Source organism: Oreochromis aureus, linkage group 11, assembly GCF_013358895.1.
Source record: "Oreochromis aureus strain Israel breed Guangdong linkage group 11, ZZ_aureus, whole genome shotgun sequence".
Taxonomy (NCBI): Eukaryota; Metazoa; Chordata; class Actinopteri; order Cichliformes; family Cichlidae; genus Oreochromis; species Oreochromis aureus.
Window position 1 is genome coordinate 38,636,319 of NC_052952.1, and position 21,599 is coordinate 38,657,917.

Here is a 21,599-nt window from a genome sequence, read left to right on the forward strand (position 1 = left end):
TACTGAGTGCATGCTTATTAGTTGTTTTTTTAAACATACTGCTCCATTGCTATGTTTGACAGGCTGAAGTTGTCGGGTCACCTCCTAAATCGACCATCTTTTACAGGTGTTTTGTGCCAGAAATGGAGTGTCCACTGAAGACTGAAGATACTGAATCTCTACGCCGTGCCATTGATCCCTCCTGTGCCTTCATCTAGACAAGAGACATCAACTTAACCACTCTCACATGCTCTGTACCTACATCACCTTCCCTGACAGTCGTAGTTTGGCTCATCTGAGGGTGAAATTATAAGAATGTGTTATTTTGCAAAGTGCTCTCTAGGGTTCCTAAATAAAATATGGCATTGAGGTCATTTCTTTTGAATTAATCCCTTCTTCTGAAATATAAGAACCTCTCCTGGTTTAAATGGCACTTTCTGTTCCTTACTTCCTGTTCCACTCCCAACCCCAAATAGATGCTGACAAGCTGACACAGTAACATGGAAGAGGGAAAGAAGCTGGAAAGGACTACTACAAATAAACCTAATGCCTAACAATGAAAAATGTAAAATAAGAACAATAATAATAATAAAGATAAAAGATGAAGTAACAAGTTTTTTGTTTTTTTGTTTATTCCAAATGATCATCCAGATGTCTGTGACATGTGATGACAAACACCATAATGGAAGGCCTTTGTCATCACATGCTTAAACTCATCATATATTTTTGCATATGCTGAACAGGCAGTCAGACATGCTGTAACTGTGGGGTAGAAAACTGCATGAACACCATACGGCAGGGGTCTCAAACTCCAGTCCTCGGGGGCATGGAAAAGTTGCATGACACCGGCCTTCGAGGAATGGAGTTTGAGACCCCTGTCATATTCCATATGACAGGTTTTGGTTGAACTTCATGAAGACTCTGAAGTTTCTCTTCTCTTCTGGCAGAACAGGAATGTCGCCTTGTCCTGTGAGCCACCGTAAGGATGTACTTAGAGTAGAACTGGACTGTCACCGGCCTCAGGCTCTTCACCTTTTCAAAGACAAAGCAGTCATTTAGATAAAATATTAGATATTGTTTACCTGTAAATGCACAAAGAGAATTTAGAAATGTAATTATTGTCAAGAGTGAACAAGCACTGATAGTGTAATCTACAGCTGTGGCCAAACGTTTAGAGAATGAGAAGTGTTGTTTATTTACAAAGTTTGCTGTTTCAGTGATAGTTGTATATCATATTATATCACTTCAAACAGAGGTGATCCAGTAACGCTGCACTAATGAATAAGACTAACTATTCACTTTAGCTGAAGTTATTAAGTTAGCTAAAGAGTTGGGATGCTGTGTAAGACATAAATAAAGCTCAAATACAAAGGTTTGGACAGCGTTTTGCATGTTTCCTTACTGTAGGGGTCTCTGCAAGCATACAGGGCTCTGAGAGGGTACAAGATGACAACTTTGGAATCCTACTAGAAACAGTCGATCATATTTGTTTGTCAAAGCTAAATCCAGGGCAAACTAGGCTAAATTAGCGTTTTTAGCTAGCAGCTACAATAAGCATAAAAGTTACTGTACGGCTATCAATTGTTAACATGATGCTTGTTCTTATACATGTAATACATTTATTACCAACCTGAGAGTTTATCCGCTGGTCATTCGACATGACGAATGACTTCTGAAGTCTTAATTCAGCTCAAGACGCTGTAGATTCCGTCAGTAACGCTATCAGTCTGTAGTTCTATTAATCTGCGCTTGAACCGAACCGGATGTAAGTCCCAAAAACTGAATTTTGGAACTGAAATTGAATTGTAGAACTGAAACTGAATGGTGAGAAGTGAATGTGAAATTATTCGAGAGCTGAATTTTTAAAGGATAAAATGCAGTTTCAAAGCAAATCAATTCATTTTCAAACCATAAATTCAATTTCAAATTAGACTAATTCAAATTCAGTTTTCAAAAGCTTTCATTCAAGTTACAATTCAGATTCAATCCGAGTAATTCAAATTCAAATTTAACTTATTCAAATTCAGTTTCTGATGGCACAGATTTCTGCCCATACCGTAGACACACAACTGTTTTTATTGGTCGACTCATTTCATGCCATTGGTTTAGCTTTCAGTCATTTTTTCAGTCCTCCATAATAAACACCTACAATAAATAAAGACACAAAAATAAGAGCGTGTTCCTCTCGTTAATCCAAAACTCTGCAGCTGCTGCTCTGCACACACTCTTTCACAATAAAACGTCCTCTTCCTCTTTCAGGCCAACTCTTTGCTTTCCGACCGTCTGCCATGGAAACCACTGCGGTTTCAGCCCCAGACTCTGACTGGTCCTGCACCGAGGACGGCAGCACCGTCGAGCTCCCACAGGGAGAACGCCCTCACTGAGCAGGCCGAGGCCTCCAGTCTGTGGACGTCTTTGGGGACCAGCATGCGCAGTTGAAAGAACCGAAGCCATGAGCGGTCAGTGATTCTGCCAAGCAGCGCCGGTTTAATAGAAAACCAAAGTCCCAGCCTCAAATGTCTCATATTTGTATGTTTTATTTACATGGTAAAAAAAAAGAAAAAAAGAATTTGAAGGCAATTTTGAAAAACCGACCCCGCCCACCAAGCCTGATGTTTTACTTACGACCACATTTATGACCAATCTTTAATTTAATTTGGATGTTTGTTTGTTACTTTTTGAACCACTGAAACATCCAAATGTTGTTGTTTTTATCATATTTTAGTCATTTTAACCTTTGATTTGTAGATTTTCCTTTAACTGTGTTTTCTCCTTTAAACCACGACTCGATGTTTGGTTCACACGTAAAAATATCTAGGTGACTCGCTCACCTTCAAACCACATGTAGAGAATCTCGTGAAAACACTGAAATTCAAACTGAGATTTTATTTTGAAAATAAGTCGTGTTTTTCTTTGAATACAAAGAAGCAGCTTGTTGCTGCGACAGTTTTACCTGTCCTGGATTATGGAGATATTCTATATATGAATGCTTCAAATGGTTGATACTGTGTATCGTGCTTCTCTGAGGTTCATCACTAACAGTAAATCTCAGACTCATCACTGTCAGTTGTACTTGGGTTGCTGCCTTCCTGTATCTGTTCCCTGCTTGCATTGAAACATGCTGGTCGGTATCCTCTTCGTCTGCAGGGTTACTTGTTGCTTTCTGTTCCATTTGGCCGAACTGAATGTGGAAAAGAGCTTTTGTCCATTTAGCCCCCTCAGCTTGGAACGAACTGCAGAACGACTGAACTCATTTCATTAAGTGCTTTTAAATCTAAACTAAGAATCCTTGAGGCCAAGTCCATAACATGCAACTGTTTCAGTTAGACTGTTTGAATTTTATCTTTATTTTTTGCATGTGTGTTTCTGCTGCATGTGTCTAATTATTTTTTGTAACTGTGCAACACTTGCTGCTGCCTATCTTAGCCATGTCTCCCTTGGAAAAGACGTTTTTAATTTCAATGGGATCTTCCTGGTTAAATAAAAATAATTATTATTATTGGCAGAAATGACCTTCCGTACAGTGGGAGCCTTAAAACGGTCGTTTCTACGCTGAAGTTCTGTCTGCGGATTAAACGTGTTTTTAAAGGATAAATCCGCAGCAGGAGTTCCGGGAGAACACACACATTTACCTGGTTGGGCTTCTGTGTTTGTGAGTCTGACACAGGTGTGTGTGCTGCTGACGTATAGATGTGAACTTGACCCCACAGCGGGCCGTTAGCTGCGGTTAATCCAGACAGAGCGTGACTTTAACGGCGGTTTGGCCTCACCGTTTAGCGGCTGAGCTGTGAGACAAACACCAGAGGAGCGGGGGTCAGGTGCTGCTCACCTCACCTGAGCTCACCTGAAACCTGAGTGTGGAGAGGAATTAGCTGATCTGTAAAAACTAAACTTTGCAAAACTAATGCTAACAGCGGCTAGCGCTTAATTAGCACGAGTTAGCGTTAGCAAGCGGAAGTGACCTTACAGTTAGTAACAGGTGTTTCTCTTTTAGGCCGTCAGATTCTCTCGTTAGCACGTTCAGATACAGGTAAGCGTGAGTGACGTATTATAACTGACCAGGTGAACAGTGGAAGCTAACGTTCGCTGTGAGCCCTGCTTTTTTTTGCGCGGACACAAAATGGCGGGCCAGCGCCGCTTTAGCACCGAGCGAAATTTTCCGTGTTACCTGCAGAAACTGAGAGCGCTCACAGACCGAGGTGAACAGCACGAGGCCGCTGAGGCCTCCTCTTAAATTCGGCTGACATTTGAACCACGAAGCGACATTAATTTAATTTTTATCTGCGTCTCAGTCTCAAAGGTGGAAGTTATGTGTGTGAGTTAAACAGGTGTGTAAATGAACAGGCTCGTGTGTGGGCTCTTTGAAGCATGCCGATGTGAAGGCAGACATCAGGAAGTGGCAGTTTTACCGGAGGTGTTACTGTTTCCGGTGTTCGTGCTGAATGAAGCTTTTATTCTCATGAATCAGGCGGCAGGTGGACAGGGTCCGGCATCGAGAGGCGGATGGAGTCGTCAGAGCCAGGCTCGTTTCGCCCCAGAGGAACATCCACGGTGTCCCTGCACGAGCGGTGAGTTACCATGACCTCCTGCGTCCTGCAGGGTTAAAGGTCAGGGACACTGTGCTGACGTTCCCTCCTGTCTCTCTCTGCCGGCAGCTTCTCCAGAGTCCTGGTGGAACAGCAGACCTGCTCCAGGTTGCATCAGAGAGCATCCGCTCCCACGCCCGTGGTCCTGCTGATGAAGTCGGCTCCGTTATCGGTGCTTCTTCCACAGGTGAGTCACAGAGGGGTGACGGGTCACCTGTGAGGAAGGGCGGTCCAGGTGTTCATCGGAGGTGGAGCGTGTCGGAGCGTGCTCAGCGGTTCCAAGGAAGATAACGTGAATCTTTGGGGTGAGAGGGTTCAGGGAAAGAACAAATGTGTTTCTGACTCTGAGAATCTGTGCGTACCTGTCAGCGCAGCCCGTGACGCTCTCTGCAGTGGATGACGATGATGGATGGTTACTGAGGTGTGATTGGGTAAAACCAGTTGTCACTCAGCTTGGCACAGACTGCAGTATCTCCATTAGAAGACCTTGATGGCTGATGTGTGCAGGCAGCAGGGCGGTGGCTGAGTGACCGCACAGACCGCCGGCCTGTCCGCTGCTCCTCTGACACGCTGCAGCCTCCACGTGGAGTTGAAAACCATGAAACCAGCCCAGGCGCGATGGGGTCGTGAGGTGTTTGTGGCACCAAAACAGTGTGAGGAAATCTCACAATTGCAGTGTGTCTGGGCCCAGCGTCAGCGAGCGCGTCTGAACAGAAACAGTCGACAGCAACAGTTGACATCGAACTCCTCAGCGTGTTCAATGGCGAGTGCACCGGTGCACTCGAACCCACCATTCAACGGTTTCCACTCTGAACACAGAAAATCTGAATGAACTGAAATTTTACAGCAACAAAAACGGTCGTCAAGCAAGAATTCAGCAGACAAAATGAACCAGCTGCAATACAAAGATGCTCCTTGTGCTTTTAACGTATACAGATGTGACGAGCTCACAGAAACAAACAGTATAAAACTGACTGACGGTCACAGCTGGTTGATGTCACGTGTTCTTTGGGGTGTGTGGAGACGTTCACGTGTTCAATGCTCTTCATTGTTCAGCTGGTGGAACGACTTCGTGCTGCTGCCTTTGGCTGCAACAGTTTCACCAATCAAACGACAGCGAGTCTGAAACTCTGCCGCCATCTTTTTCCATCTCTGGTGTAAACACACACGCTCAGTGTAGGTAGAACAGTGTCTGGTTGGGGGGTGGGGTTAATGATGCATTTGATGCACAATTCCATGGCAGCCTGTACTGGATAGTTACAGTAAAGCCATTTTATCCATCATACGTGGAAAACTCGTGCTGCATCGAGTGCATTCGATATATCGCCCACAAGTGTCAGTGGTGAGTCGTCATAATGGTTCCCAGCACGTGCACACTCGTCCGTTTTTACAGGCGGATGGCGAGCTACTGCGCCGTAAAGGCGAGCTGACGTGTCTTTGTGTTGCAGGCTGCCGGGGGCTCTGAGAGGGCGGAGCATCGTCACCTGAGGAAGAAGAGGAGCGTCTGGACTCGACTCGGCTGGCAGCGGGTGAATCGCCGCCCATCGGCCTCCGTGCATTCAGGCTTCTGGAGCTTCATGAACAAATACAGGTGGAGAGCGCAGGTCACCTCCAGCTGCAGGCGTGAGTATCTGAAACACAGGGCGCAGTGGGCGGGTCAGCAGCATGTGGACTTCTTCGCCAGACTGAAGCTGTAGTAGAATTCTCACCTGTGCTCCACCTGTGTGTGCGTTTCCTGGGTAGGAGCAGGAGGTCTGCGCGGTCGACTCGGGAGGCGGAGCCAGCTGAGACCGCTGACCTCAGGTGAATTTCTCTGCACAGCTTCACGCTGAGCTTTCAAAGCACGGACAGCTACATGCATGTTTGCTCAAGCGTTCTGTTGATGTTCACGGTGTCGGCCTGCTTTATGTCGTAACAGTAAAATCATTCCTACGGTTTCAGTGAGCCGTACTGACAGCTGGGGGCGCTGTGGAGAAGCAGGGATTGGTACAATTTGGCCTGTAAGGCAGGGTTAGGAGAGCTGCGCTCTGATTCGTGCATCCGATGGCACAGCTTCTGTCTGCCAGTTAAACTCGAAGACGTTTAAATACGGCTGGAGGGCTGAGGACCACAGTACTGTTACGCCCGCCAGGTGGGCGTGCCCCAGTAGCTCTGACGTTATGTGAAAACTACTGAGCTGAACCCTACTGAGTCAGATCTTTGAATTTTCCCCTCCTCAAAGGCCCCTTGCCAGAGTCTAAAGGTTGCTCCGGCTCGCTGTGGCTGGAGCTCGGGGTTACCTGTGAGTGTTACAGAGGGGGAGGGGCTTCCACAGAACATTGCAGGGTTATTTTTACAGGCTCATAACTTCATCCTGGCTTGGCTTGGACACCCAACAGGAAATTACCATGCGGGCCTTTAAGCCACCCAAGAGGGAGCAGCTGAATGGGGGAGTGGTTGAATGAGGGCGGGGCTTAAAGGCTCCGATAATAAAGAGATGAAGGAACTTCGCGGTGTAAGTTTCTCCGAGGGCATAAACGCACAAGCATGTGATTGGTGAATCCCGTCTCCATGGAAACAAACCAAAGAGGAAGTGGCATTACATCACTGACCTTTGACCTGCTGACTCCTCTTTGTATAAATCTATTAATTTTGTTTCTGGCAGGACGAAGATGGTGTGGGGTAAAGCTGCGGATAGGCGGGGCCACCGCTTCAAAAGGGCGTGACCGCAGCAGAAAGGCGGTACCAACGAAGAAGCAGCTGGACGCCGAGCTGGACGACTACATGTCCATGTCCCGGAGCCGACTGGACAAACAGCTGGACGACTACATGTCCATGTCCCGGAGCCGATTGGACGCCGAGCTGGACGAGTACATGTCGATGGCGGGACAGCCGCAGCCGCTGTGGGACTGAAACTGTGAGGGGCGGGACCAAAGGTTTGTTCTTACTTTGGAACCACCTCTCCAGGTGTACACGAGTTTTATTTGGTGACTGAAGGCCGCAGCTCTCAGGCTGCTGATTGGCTCCTGCTCTCAGGCGCATTTCTTTGTTTGTTTTCAAACCAGAGCGTTCTGTTTTCTGTTGGTTTGTATGTGTCCCTGAAGTGGTCGTGTGTCTTTCACTGACCCTCTGTGTTTTGGAATTTTTAATGGGTTGTTTGTAATTTTTGTAAGTTTTTGTTCCCAACATTTAAAAGAATAAAAGACGTTCGCCGCTGAGTCGCTCTTGTCTGTACGCCATCGCCGACTCCTCAGGAGCAGTTCACTGATCTCTGTGTCCTCTCGGCCAATCGTAACCTGCACTTTGGGTTACGAATCCACTTTGAGCTCCAAAAACCAAAGTGCAGAAGGGACGTTGACAAGGCGGCGAGCTGGGCGCTACTCCTCACTGAGCTCAGGTCAGCTGACAAGGAGCGGCTCTGAGGAGTCGCCCCTGCTGGCAGGTTGGAAATGCTTTGCATTTAAACGGGCTGAAGGAGGCGAGGTCGCTACAGATGCGTCACCGACTTTCAGGAGACTGAACCCACGTGACTGTTTTACCCTTCCTGTCATGTGACTCCAGTCATGTGACTCCTCCTCTGCTGCTGGCCGTTCGTGTTAAACAGGGTTTCTGATGATGAGCGCAGGCTTCTCCTACATCTGCATGATGTCAGAGAGGACGTTTCCTTATGCGGTCTTCACCTTCATGCTGTTTAGTGGGAGGAGCTAACCCAGTTCGTTTGACACAGAGGATGACCCCTGACCCCTGACTGTCAGAGAGAGGACGTCTGGAAACAAGGCGGACGCGATCATGTTTGTGTTTAGTTTTATTGTCATGTACAGATAAACGGCGTAGCCACATTGACCCATAATGAAAGTCTTTAGCTTTACATGAGCAGATAGAAAGTGTGCAGCTATATTTAAGAAGAAAATAATAATAAAAGAAAAACAAACAAACAAAATACTGAAGTATTCAATATTTAGAGAATTTAAGACAATTGTTGGTATTTACAGTTTGTCACTTCAACAAATGACACTTAACTGGTCATTGCACATGTTTTTTGTATAGTCGAGTCCTGTAGTTGCAGTGAGTGTGTAAAGGTGTGCGCAGAATGTCAGCAGGTCAGAAGCCTGATGGCTTGTGGGTAGAAACTATTGGAATCAGCCTCACAACAAAAACACGTTTTCATACAGGAAATAAATTTTGACCTTTTCATTTGTTGTTCTTGTGTCTGCTCAGGGTCATAGGTCACAGCCCCAGCTTCACCTCAGCACGTACACTGATTGGTTGGTTTCCTTTGAGCTCACAGGTGAGCTGACTGTCACACATTGATTAGTGTGACATCACTTCCTGTGAGCTAGTCAAGGTTTCAGTCTAACAGCTGATGATGTCATTAGCTACAGGTGTGTGTAGAGACCTCTAATATAAACATGTACAGTAGCTGTGTCCCAAAACGTCGGCTGCATCCTCCTGAGGACCCGGCCTTCGTGGTCTACGTGGGCCGGGTCCTTCAAAGACCGAGAAGTGCGAGGCTGTGAAATTGGACGGTCTAGCCTTCAGATTTGCGTCACCGCTGTGTCGGTGGAGTTTAATAAACTCGGCCGTCTGCTCCTTGCTATCTAAAATATAACAGGACACTGGCGTAAATTCTCGACCGTCTCACACTTCTGTTTAATCAGTTTTCTGTTTGACGTTTATTCAGCTGTGTGAAAATCCTGGAGGAACCCTCCCGATGGATTAATAAAGTTTTATTTAATCTAATAATCTAATAACTTTGATTTCAGCCAAACCGATTTACTCCAGAACAAATAAAACACCGAAATAAGGCAAACAATTACATTTTTAAGTTATCCGAGTGACTTATATATCATGTTTAACCTGAGTAGCGAAAGAGCGGGGGTCTGAAAATGATGAAGCCGGGAGTCCGCTGCTCTCGCCGGCTCGAGCGACCATTGAACCCCCCTGCCCCCGGTTTGTTATCGAGCGGGTGGGTAACAGACGTCTCCGAAAACGTCGGCGCACTTTTGCAAATATGTGATGTCTTGATAAACCGAGCAGATATTTGAAGTTTACACAGCTACTTTCTCGCCTGAAAATATGTTAAAAGTTTATTTTGTGACCCAGAAAGATTAATAAGACTAATTTTAAAACTTAGTAGCGGCCGCCATTGTTGGCAGCTGAAATTTGGCTGGACCGCGCTATGAATTCTGGGATATGGTGGGCCACGAAGGACACACCCAACCCATCCTTCAAATTCGGGGAAATGAAGGACGCATTTGTCGGCCGCATTTGAAGGAGTCGACGAATTGGGACAGCCTTCGTCGCCTGGCTGTGATGTAATCGGCCTTCAAATGCGGCCTCCGGAGGATGCAGCCGACGTTTTGGGACACAGCTAGTATCAGCTCCTGTCAAAGGTCACAGGTCACAGACATTGAGGAAGATAAGATAAGATAACCTTTATTAGTCCCACACGTGGGAAGTAGTTACACCTGGAGTCTGGAGACATTTCCTGGAGTAATACTGGAAACTGTAACTAAATAAAATGTGTTTATACAGCAGTTTTCACAGATAGAAATCACAAAGAGCTTCACAATAAAACCAGAAATATAAATAAAATAAAAATATTAATAAAAGCTCATTTGTATAGAAACATCAGTGGGGTCTACACAGAGGATTCCACAGTGCCTGAAAAGCCCGACCTTTTGAACCGAGTATATGGGACCAACGGTGACCTCTGCCCTGAAGACCTGAATACTCGGGAAGAAGCTCGAGGTTTCAGCAGGAGGAGCTTCACCACGCACGGCTCTAAACGTTCAAACTAACGTTTTAAAATGAAACCAAAAATTTACAGGCAAGAAGCCAAAACTGGAGTAACATGTGACCTGCTGTTAGTGCTGCTGATTGGTTGAAATCCCAACGAGAAGAAATGAAAGCATGAAGAATCACCTGAGGCTCAGCCTTTGACTCCAGCAGAGGTTACAGATGTTTCTTGCATGATACAGTTTGAACCAGCCGTGCGGAGATTCTCAGACTGACCTGTCAGATATGACGCCCACATTTCTTTCTTTCTTTTTTTTTTTTTTTTTTTTAACTTTTTATTTCTTTACAGTATGAGAATACAAAACATTAGGTCAGCATGGATGCCATACACAGTCTCAACATTAATATCTACATACATCATGGTAATTTATAATTATTCCGTACAAAGGGTGTACACAATCCATTTTTTCCAGAGCTTCTTGAATTTCCCCAGCTCAAGTCTAAGGACAAAAGTAAGCCTCTCCATTCCAAAAATTTCTTTCACTATCCCACGCCACTGGGCCAGAGTTGGAGGATCGGCCTTTAGCTTTCTTCAGGTTATAGCCTTTCTGCTGCTAGCCAAAAGTTTTTTCAATAAATAATTATCTTTATGTGGAAGTGTCTTAGGTATCTTGAATAATCTATTTTTATCCCGATTATTTTGTTTATCTCAATGCCCCCCCCCAATATGGCTGGATTCTTGGGCAGGCCCAGAAGACATGGAAATGGTTTGCCATGGGGGTACCACAACCTCTCCAACATAGGCGCTGACTCTGTAAGCCTGTTTGCCGAGCTGTTAATTTAGGAGTGATAAAAAATCTCACTACATTTTTCCAACCAAACTCTCTCAAAGACCTTGAATTTGCATTTCCATCCAGCTCTCCTCTGATATTTGTGATCCTGAATCCCTCTCCCATTTTTGCTTGATATATAATGTAGAGTGGTTTTTAGAGGCTTGTATACTTCCATATATTTTTGAGACCAACTTTTAGAGTCCTTTTTTTTTTTTTTTGTATGCATCATGAAAGATATAAATTAGGTTGTATTTGTTTTCCTCTTTGAATAGTAACGTCTTGTTATAATAGTCTCTAACTTGCAGATATCTATAGAAGTCATGCTTTTCCAATCCGAATGTATCTGAAATAGTTTTATAGCTTTGAAATCCCCCGTTTGTTGCCAGTGAACAGAAAGAAGTAATTCCTCTCAGAGTCCACTGTTTAAAGGTCCCATCCAGCCTGGCGGGCTCAAATTCTGGATCATAAGCTATCCAATTCAAGATCCTAGCCTGTTTTTCTATTTGTAGTTTCCTCAATACCTTGAACCATAGTTTCAGGAAGAACTGGGTCAATTGATTCAAACTTCTGTAAAACTTTTCAGCTTGGCTTTTATTTCCTAAGAGGGACTGTAATGGAACGCCTAATTAAGTAATTTCCATGGTTTTCCATTTAGCCTCATAATTTGGGGAACACCAGTTTACCAGGGGTTTCAGTTGTGCGGCATAATAGTAATCCTGTAAGCACGGCAAAGCTCTCCTCCTTCTCTTTTTCAGCTGCAACGTTTTATACTGGACTCTCGGTCTTCTGCTGTTCCAGATGAACCGTGAGATCCATCTATCCCATTCGTCAAATTGTTTTTGGGGTATCTCCAGGGGCAATGACTGGAAGAGATAGAGAATTCGAGGTAGTACGTTCATTTTAATTATTTCTATCCTATTACTCATATCTAGGGGGAGGAGAGACCACCGAGACATGTCAGATTTGATCTCTTTATTGATGGGGCCATAATTATTTTCATAAAGTTTAGACATGTCTTTTGTTAGGTTTACTCCCAAATATTTTATTGTGGGAGAGTCCCATTTGAAGTTAAATTTCTTTTTAGTTTCCGGTAGAGGTGTATAATTGAATGTAAGGGATTGAGTTTTTTGAATATTTAGCTTATAGCCAGAATATTGATTATAGACTTTTAGCAAGGCCATCAATTTGAACAAGCTTGATTCAGGATTTGTAATAAAAAGTAGAACATCATCCGCAAACATACAAGTCTTATGTTCTTCTCCTCTGATCATAATTCCTTTTATTTCAGAGTTTTCTCTAATAGCCTGAGCCAGAGGCTCAATGCACAAGGCAAACGGGGACGAGCTCAAGGGACAGCCCTGGCGTGTCCCTCTCTTCAAGCAAATATTTTGAGACCGGTGTCCATTAAACCTGATCCTGGCTGTTGGGGAGTAATACAGCACTTTAATACATTTAATGAAGCCATCCTTGAATCCGAATCTTGCTAGTACCCTAAATAGATATTCCCAACCCACCGAATCAAAAGCCTTTTCGGCATCTAAGCTAATCAACATTGCACTAATATTTTCTGATGTTATGTGGTTCATCACTTGTAATGTTCTCCTTAAGTTATCTTGAGTCTGTCTATTTGAAACAAAACCTGTCTGATCTCAGTCTATCAGCTCCGGAAAAATCGATTCCAGTCTCTTAGATAATATTGAAGCAAATAATTTAGTCCACATTAAGGAGGATATTGGCCTATATGAGCTGCATTCTTTTTTTTTTATCTTTGCCTTCTTTTGGGATAATTGAGATAACTGCTTCTTTCCAAGATTGTGGGGCTACTCCTGTTCTTAATGTATGATTAAAGCAATTAAGCAGCACTGGTGTTACTTGTGTTCTAAATGCTTTAGGCTTTATGCAGTTCTTCTGCCGTTATTTCAGCCAGCCAGTTTTTGTTTTGTAATTCTCCTATAGATGGTAGGTCTGGTGAATTTAGAAAGGCATCTATCATTGTAATTTCTGCTATGGGAGGTTGGGTATATAGGTCTTTGTAATATTGTTCAAAAGCCTGTTGAATATCGTCTAGTTTACTGCAGATAATTTGTGACTCAGGGTTCCTGATTTTATGAATTCTGTTCTTTTCCTGTTATTTTCGTAACCTCCATGAAAGAAGCTTCATCGCCCTAGGCTCCATCTCATAATACTTTTGTTTAGTAAATTTAAGTTTTCTTTCAATTTCCTCATCATAAATGCCATTTAAATCTTGTTTAATTTTATTTATTCTCGATAGTATCTGGGGATCTTTTTGTTCAGTGTGTCTAGTCTCTAATGATTTCAATTCCTCCTGTAGCTTCTCAAGTCTTTTCTGTTTTTCTTTTTTCCGATGAGCTGTGAGGGCCATAACCTTACCTCTAATGACGACTTTTGCTGCGTCCCATAGAATATTTGGAGACCCCTCACCATTGTCGTTATTTTGTAGATATGTTTCAAATTCCTGTTGGTGTGTGTGTACTGATTTCTCATTCAAAATACTGGTGTTGAGTCTCCAAAGTGTATTTTTCCATTGTTTAGCACGGTGCAGGGTTAGGTACACACCTGAATGATCAGATAAATCTCTGACCCCTATTTTACAATCCTCAACCTTATGCCAGTCTGATTTATACATAAAAAAGTAGTCAATTCGAGTATATACTGAATGGCACGCAGAATAATAGGTAAATTGTTTATCCCCTGGATGAGAGGCTCTCCACACATCAATCAAACACAGTTCTGTAAGCATGTGTTGGAACACGTGTCATTTGAGCACTCCAAAGCCTAAGTCAGTGGTTCTTAACCTGGGTTCGATCGAACCCTCGGGGTTCGGTGAGTCGGTCTCAGGGGTTCAGCAGAGCCTCCGCCGTGACATGCACGGCTCATTTTGTGCACCAGTAAAAAACATATCTATGTCTTGAATTTGAAAAAAATCCCATTTTATTTTTCACTAAAGAGGGGTTCAGTGAATGCGCATATGAAACTGGTGGGGTTCGGTACCTCCAACAAGGTTAAGAACCACTGGCCTAAGTGTATTCATCTCAGGTGAAAATAAAAGTAAAATAATCACTTTAGGCAGGCTCATAATTGGAGCGCTTGATGAACTGGTAGAAATAGTAACAATAAAATATTTATTTCCTAAATATAGAATTCAGCTTAAACAGTCCTGAGCAAAACAGTTTTCAAATTCTTGGTAGATTTACTAAGGAGTAATATTAAGTCCTCCTCTCTGCATGCGAGCAGGATGCCTCACTTTAAAGCTCCAGTGGAGACGTGATGACCCTCTTGATTTCACTCACAAGAGTCGGACGGTCCCGGTGGGGCCCGATGGAAGCTCCGTAGCTTCTCTCTTATCTGCCGCTGGTCCACCGCCTGTCTGCGGCGATCTGCGCCGGCTGTCTGCCACGTTGCTAATCTCTGCCGTTTCGGCGCCGTGGAGCCTGATTCCTTGATATCATCCAGGCAGAGTCCTCTCTTCTTCAGATCGTTGGCCGCCTCTGTCCCATTCTCGTAGAGTTTGGTGCCGCTGTCAAAGAACACCCTCAGCTTAGCTGGATGTGGCGTTTGGAAACGGATTCCTTTGGCTTTAAGCTCTCTCAGGATCCCCACGTACGCCTTTCTTTTCTTAAGGATGTCTGGGGGATAATCTTGGTCAAAGTATCCTTTTCCCTTCATAGCGAACATCCTTCTTTCTCCACGCTGAAAGCAGCACCAGCTCTTTTACTCTATATTCCAGGAAGCACAGCACCAGTGATCTAGGCGGAGCGCCTTCTCAGGGCTTTGGGGTAAGTGCCTGGTGGCAGCGCTGGATTCCAAGGTTTATTTCCGCAACCGGCGGTCCGATTTGAGCCTTTATCAGCTTCGTTACAAACTCTATCAGATCGGGGCCCTCTGATCCCTCCGGTACCCGATGTATGCGGAGATTATTCCGGCTTGAGCGTGCTTCTAACTCGCTTTGCTCGCAGGGTCTTAACCTCCGTGTCCCATTCTTCAATCTCAGTTAGCCGCTGTTCTGCCTCCTCTACCCTTGCCGTGGTAGCCTCTAGCTCCCTTGTAGTTTCTTGTTCATTTCTCCTTGCGAAAAGAAAGTCGAAACTCACTCATGTCACTTTTAAGGTCCGACCTCAGAGCCCGAATCTCATCGTAGATAGCTAGCATGAATGGGCTAGCCGCCTCCACTTTAGCATCGCCATTATTCTCCTCTCCGCTGCAAGTTTCCTCGACTAACTCTCCCCTTTCCCATCCCGAGCTTGGTTTACCTTTAGTCTTTTTTTGTTTATCCCCATCCATGTCAAGTTTAGATACTGTTCTTTGTATCTGAATATTCTTCCAAGGGGATTATTTCCAACCAGCAAGGAGCTGAAACTTTCAAGCAGCCATTTGCTACAACGCCCACATTTCTGACACTCGATTGAACAGAAGAGCCTAAAGAACTGAGATCATCAAAAAATCAAAGTTCCTGTCTTATCTGTATTTAACTGGAGGAAGCTGTGGTTCAACAATTGTTTGATTTCTGACAATTATTTATAAAAGACAATTGATAAAACTCAGAAGCTTTGAAAGAACAGAACAACTGAATGTCATCAGCATAGAGATGATGGGAGATACTGTTGTCTCATCATTTGGCCTAGACGCAGTATGTAAAGCAGAGAGAGAAGTGGACCTCAAACAGACCCTTGAGGTTGCACAAACGATGACAACACTTGATTCATACACACGATAAAAGACGTCTCAGATAGATACGACATAAACCATTTAAAGTAACGCCAGTAATCCTGAACAAGCCTTTGAGCCAGTTTAATTTAATTTATTTATTTAGGACAGTGCATGTTAATGAACATAAATGTAAAAAAAATTACATGAATGTAAACATGCCAGATTATAGCCAAAGGCTAATTTCCATCTGTTGTCCTTAAACATAAAAAAAATAGACATAATAATTCATAAAAATTCATCATTCATTCATAATAAAAACTCCATCACCAAATTTACACATACACACCATTCTGTTCCCAAATAAAACAGAACTATACAACTTATACATGATCACACACTTGATTTGTCCATAACCAGTTTTTAACCTTTGCTTTAAACAAACTGAATGTAGAGCATTCTCTAATGGGTTGAGGAAGACTGTTCCACAGATGGCCACCCTTGAGAGAAAGGACGTTCTGCTCAAATGCTGTCCGTCTGTGGGGTATAAACAAGTCTCCTCAGATTGTAGCTCGAGTGGTCCTGTCTGAGCTTTCTTTATGCCTAATGAACTGCTTTAGTGGTGTTTATCATGATGCTGTGAGCTACAGTATCAAAGGCAGAGGGGAGATCCAGTATCACCAGTACGGTGTACTCTCCAGAGTCTGCTGCCATCAACATTTCACTGTTTCAGTGCAGTTTGTGGAAACCAGACTGGAAAATGTCCAGAACATTGTTTTCTCCAAAATGTTGGTTCAACTACAGCTTGTTTACAGAAGCTGGGAGCTGCGCCAGTATAAAGTGTTAGTTATTCCCACAGTCGGGGCCAGTAGACTCAAACACACTGATGAATTCAGTTCAATTCATTTATACAGCGCCAATTCACAACAACAGTCGCCTCAAGGCGCTTTATATTGTAAGTTAGACCCTACAATAATTCAACAGTGATAACCCCAATAGTCATATGACCCCCTATGAGCAAGCACTTTGGTGACAGTGGGAAGGAAAAACTCCCTTTTAACAGGAAGAAACCTCCGGCAGAACCAGGCTCAGGGAGGGGCGGGGCCATCTGCTGCGACCAGTTAGGGGTGAGGGGAGGAAGACGGGATAAAGACATGCTGTGGAAGAGAGACAGAGATTAATAACAGGTACGATTCGATGCAGAGAGGTCTATTAACACATAGTGAGTGAAGAAGAAACACCCAGTGCATCATGGGAGTTCCCCAGCAGCCTACACCTATTGCAGCATAACTAAGGGAGGAGTCAGGGTCACCTAGTCCAGCCTGAAAAATGATGAAGTGGATCAAAATCAGTTTCATATGTCCAAGCAGAGCACTGATGTCCCGTAAGGAAGAATGTGTATGGCGAGTAATGTAAATGATACTACAGTAGTACCACAGTAGCACTGCATTGTGTGCAGGACCGTCAGCTGACACGCACACACACAGTTTAGAGAATATGTGTTTGAAGGCTCCCTCTGGTGGTACAGACTGGTATTACATAAACAGAAGGTACAGCCCGGTCCTGTTTGTGTTGGAGTACACGCTAACATCAAAGTACACACAAGCGTACAGGAAGTAGAGGTTTAGTGAGGAGAACAACCCTGAGCTGAGGATGAAGCTGAAGATCAAGATGGCGGCTGCCCCGTCTCCTGGTTGTTTGACTGTCTTACTAATTGTTAGCAGCTGTTCCAGATGTTTGTGATGTCACAGAAACTTTTAGAAACCAGAACATCTGGAGCGGAGAAGCACTGAAGTGTGTGGTTGATCTGTGACACGGGTGTTGGCTGGGGTCAAAGGTCGGCTGAGGAAAACCAACATCACAGGTCACAGAGTCCACACCTGAGCAGGAAAACGACCGTGATCTGTGATCAGGTGTGTGGGTCTCGTACCTGTTGGTCCAGTTTCACCTGAGTGACCTCAGAGCTCATTTAAAGGTCTTGCTTTGATCAGGGGCGGGTCTGTTTTTAACCTGTGACGTTTGCAGTGAACGTGTCCTGATGGTTCCTCTCCAGGCCTGGCGTACAGCGCAGTACGCCGAGGGTGACGTCAAACTGAAACTAGCTGTGAAGCACACCTGAGCAGGTAAACACTCCGGCGATGTAGGACCTCGGTCAGAAGGAAGCCGAGCTGTCGCTGTCACCTGATGCTCAGGTACCGGCCTCACTCTGACCACGAAGGACTGCCGAACTAAAATCGTGAGTGCTGCTCTGACCTCTGACCCCTGACCTTGCAGTGACAGATGTTCTACATGTGCTGTGTAAAGAAGAGCACTGACCAGCTCTCCGCCCTCACCTCGTCCTGCAGGACGGCGGAGAAGGAGGGCGCCAGCGGTTCCATCAGAGCTTCAGACGGACGCTGATCTGAGGGAGATACAGGTACCGGAGTGCAGATCAGGTGTGACGCTCAGTTCACCTGCTGCTCCTTAAGTAACCGAGCAGCGAGGAGGAAACACGACGGCTTTAATCGGATTGGACAGATTTCCTCAGACCCCCACATTCATTCCTCACGCCATGCCCACACTGCCAGGACTTTACCTGTGTCATCATCTTAAATGCCACACCAGGGCGAGGGTCTATGGAAAGTCTTTGCTGCGTCTTCACCTCAGCGCACCTGGAGACAACAGACTGTATATAAAAGATGGAGGTGGCCACCTTGACTTGCCAGTTTGTGGACATCAGAGGAAGTGAAAGTGTTGGTGGTTTGGTGTGTCTGTGGGCGGGCTCTGATGTTACCTGCTGGATCCTGACACTCTGATTGAACCTTCATGCGATTCTCACTGAATTTTTCAGGTGAGGCCACCTGTTGGGTGTTTCAGGTGTGACTCTCTGTCACTAAATGGTTAATCTCCCTCCTGAAACACACTTAAACGTCACTGATGACTCACCTGAAGAGGTGGTACCTCTTCAGTTATTACAGTATTTGTGTAGCATGTCTGAGCTGACGGGCAGGAGAATATCACCTGTTTCCAGAACTCACCTGTCGTTGATGGAGACAGTTTTGTTTTGTTGTTGTTTTTTTGCACAGGCATCGTCACAGCTCGTACCTTCAAAACGAAGCAACCATAATCAGGGTAAATGTCACCTCCTCGCTGAAGGGGGCGTCATTTATCAATGATAAAGCTCAGAGAGCCGTGTACACGCTGGCGTCTGTTCATCAGAATCAGAATCAGAATCAGAAACTTTATTGTCATTGTCACCAGTACAACGAAATTAAGAAAGGTCCCCGATCATTGCGTCATCCCTAACAATATCAGAAAATAAATAAAACAATAAAATTTCAATAAATAAAAATAAATAAATAAAAAAAATCTTTGTCAACCTGAGAGGAGCTCCACAGTGGACGTGAAATATAAATGTTTATATTTAACAATGATATCAATAAGATGGAATTACTGATCAGAATTATCTGAACATCAGAAAATAATCAGTCTGGATTTTAAACATGGTTCATCATCATCCTCGCCACCATGACTGATTTCTTGTTTTTTTGTTTCAGGCCTCGAGCTAAAAACAAATGTGACATTAAACTAGAACTGTGGGCTCTGTGTGAGGAGGGGATCACGTGTCCTGGGCTGACACTGATCACAGCAGCGAACCTGCTCAACTCTGACACCTGACCCAGTCTCCGGGAGCCAGCTGGCCTCAGACCGACGCCCCGCCCCCGACGAGATCTGACAGCACCAACACTCGAGCAGCAACGACATGCTGTGCGTGTCATCCGCTCACGGCCACTTTTATTCTTCGTGGATTCAAACAACGCCTCCATCTTCTGCTGCCGGTCGCTGACCCCGCTCCGTCGCCTTCGCAGTAAGCTGGCGCTGCACTAAGCGTGCCGGCCTGTCTGCTCTGAAACCATCCAGAACTCTTTCATTTTTTCCAAGAGCATCTGAACCGAGCGCTGCAAACGATGGGTCCAGCGGCGAGGTCATGAGACGCGCCCAGGCGGGACGGCGAGCTTCCTGCCAGGAGACACGTAGAGTCTGTTCTGCCCTGAAGGAAACATCTGGAAGTGAAGATGAAGTGACGGATGCTGAAGGTGATGAAATCGATGGGTGTGACGATGGTTTGGGCGTGGCGGCTCACGTTTGAGTTCACGCTCAGAAGACGTGTTCGGACCAGGAGCTGACCTGAGAGCGGCTCCTCCTCCTTGATCCCTGACGTCAGGATACTCGGACACGTCTGATCGCGCACACACAACAATATGTGTTAAAACACTCGGCGTGGGTCACATGATGCGAGGAGCCTCCGCAGCAGGTTATTTGTATCCCACACGCCGTCTGCAATCCTTCTAGGAAGCTGGCAGCTGGACCGTCTGGATTTAGACGCTGAGCACATCCACGGCATGACGCTGCAGATCCCTCTGCTGCTCTGCACCCACATGGGTGACCAATCAGAGCTGAGGAGGCGGGGTTACAGAGCTTCAACTTCCTGTTAGATTTAAAATGGCGGCTCTAATCAGACGGCTGCCAAAACGTTCTCCTCAGGGCGTTTTGGTGATGCTGAAAGAAAACGTTTAAACAAACACGATCGATGACAGTTGGACAGAATCAAACGGTGTGAATTAAAGATTGTTCAAACTTGGGACTCCAGCTGCTGCAGATGGTGGTGCTCTGGGCTGGACTCGGGAAACAACGCCCACTCGTGCAGCGGCTCCCCGTGTGCCCCGAGCCTTCATCATCATTGTGACCACGACACTGATGATGATTCTGTCACTCTTGTTCTCGCAGTCTCAGATGCTGGACCTTCACAATGTCACTGTGTCCCTGTGGGCAGCAGGTGGCGCTTCTGTCGGTGGGAACTGGAGCTGCAGGTTTCTGCTGGTTTCTGCAGGTGCTGCTGGTTTCTGCAGATTTCTGCTGGTTTCTACAGGTTTCTGCTGGTTTCTGCAGGTTTCTGCTGGTTTCTGCAGGTTTCTGCAGGTGCTGCTGGTTTCTACAGGTGCTGCTGGTTTCTGCAGGTTTCTGTTGGTTTCTGCAGGTTTCTGTTGGTTTCTGCAGATCTCTGCAGGTTTCTGCAGGTGCTGCTGGTTTCTGCTGGTTTCTGCAGGTGATGCTGGTTTCTGCTGGTTTCTGCAGGTGCTGCTGGTTTCTGCTGGTTTGTGGATAACTTAAACTGAATTAGTTAAAGTCGGGCTGGTTGATGCTCCTGCAGCTGTTTGATCAACACGACTGTAAAAACCTGACTACACAGTTTGAGTTCTTCTTGTTTTTATGATGATGAGATGAATTTTTGCCAGTCATCTCTCTGGTTTGTTGGTGTTTTTGCCCTCTGACCTTTGAAAGCAGGGCTCTAACCTGTCTGTATAAATAAAGTTGTGATTCCTTATTTGGCAGTGAGCAGACGATTGGTCCTGCAGCGCTCTCTCTGGCCCATGTGCTCCGCCTCAGACTCAACAACAACAACAACAACAACAACTTCAAGCATTTTGGCTGCAAGAGAGGGGGCGGGGCAGCTGCGTGTTCTCAGAAACAAGTGCATCGTCCCCGGGTGAGCAAAGTGAGCCGGTGTCCAGAGGAGAGGGCAGGCGGGTAACAGCTGGCCTCAGTCTTTAGTTTGTGTGCAGCGTAACGCTTTAACACAGCTGCTTTCTGTGCAGCTGCAGTTACACCAGCGTAACACTAGGTGGAGCTTCTCTCCTCGAGTCACTCTGTTCTCCGGTGGAAATGCACTGAGCAAGTGTCCAATCACAGTCGTCAGCTCAACCTGCGGGTACGTTTCTGTGAGACGTTGCTGTAGTTTTACAGAAGTTACCGTACTGTAACGGGGGTGTAACACATT

At 45.3% G+C, this 21,599-nt stretch overlaps 1 protein-coding gene across 6 annotated transcripts; it reads left to right on the forward strand.

The window, feature by feature from the left end:
* The first annotated feature begins 3,488 nt into the window (after window positions 1-3,488).
* LOC116327143 lies at window positions 3,489-7,762 on the forward strand. Of its 6 annotated transcripts, none has more exons than XM_031748665.2 (6): window positions 3,489-3,646; window positions 4,448-4,547; window positions 4,635-4,752; window positions 6,014-6,188; window positions 6,309-6,368; window positions 7,210-7,762. In XM_031748665.2, the coding sequence occupies exons 2-6, from the start codon at window positions 4,483-4,485 to the stop codon at window positions 7,455-7,457; spliced, it is 666 nt and encodes a 221-aa protein (XP_031604525.1). In that variant the 5' UTR covers window positions 3,489-3,646; window positions 4,448-4,482; the 3' UTR covers window positions 7,458-7,762. The 6 variants fall into 6 exon arrangements, with proteins under 6 accessions (XP_031604525.1, XP_031604531.1, XP_031604548.1 ...); XM_031748671.2 differs by having other exon boundaries at window positions 3,489-3,631; XM_031748688.2 differs by having other exon boundaries at window positions 3,489-3,614.
* Window positions 7,763-21,599: the final 13,837 nt, after the last annotated feature.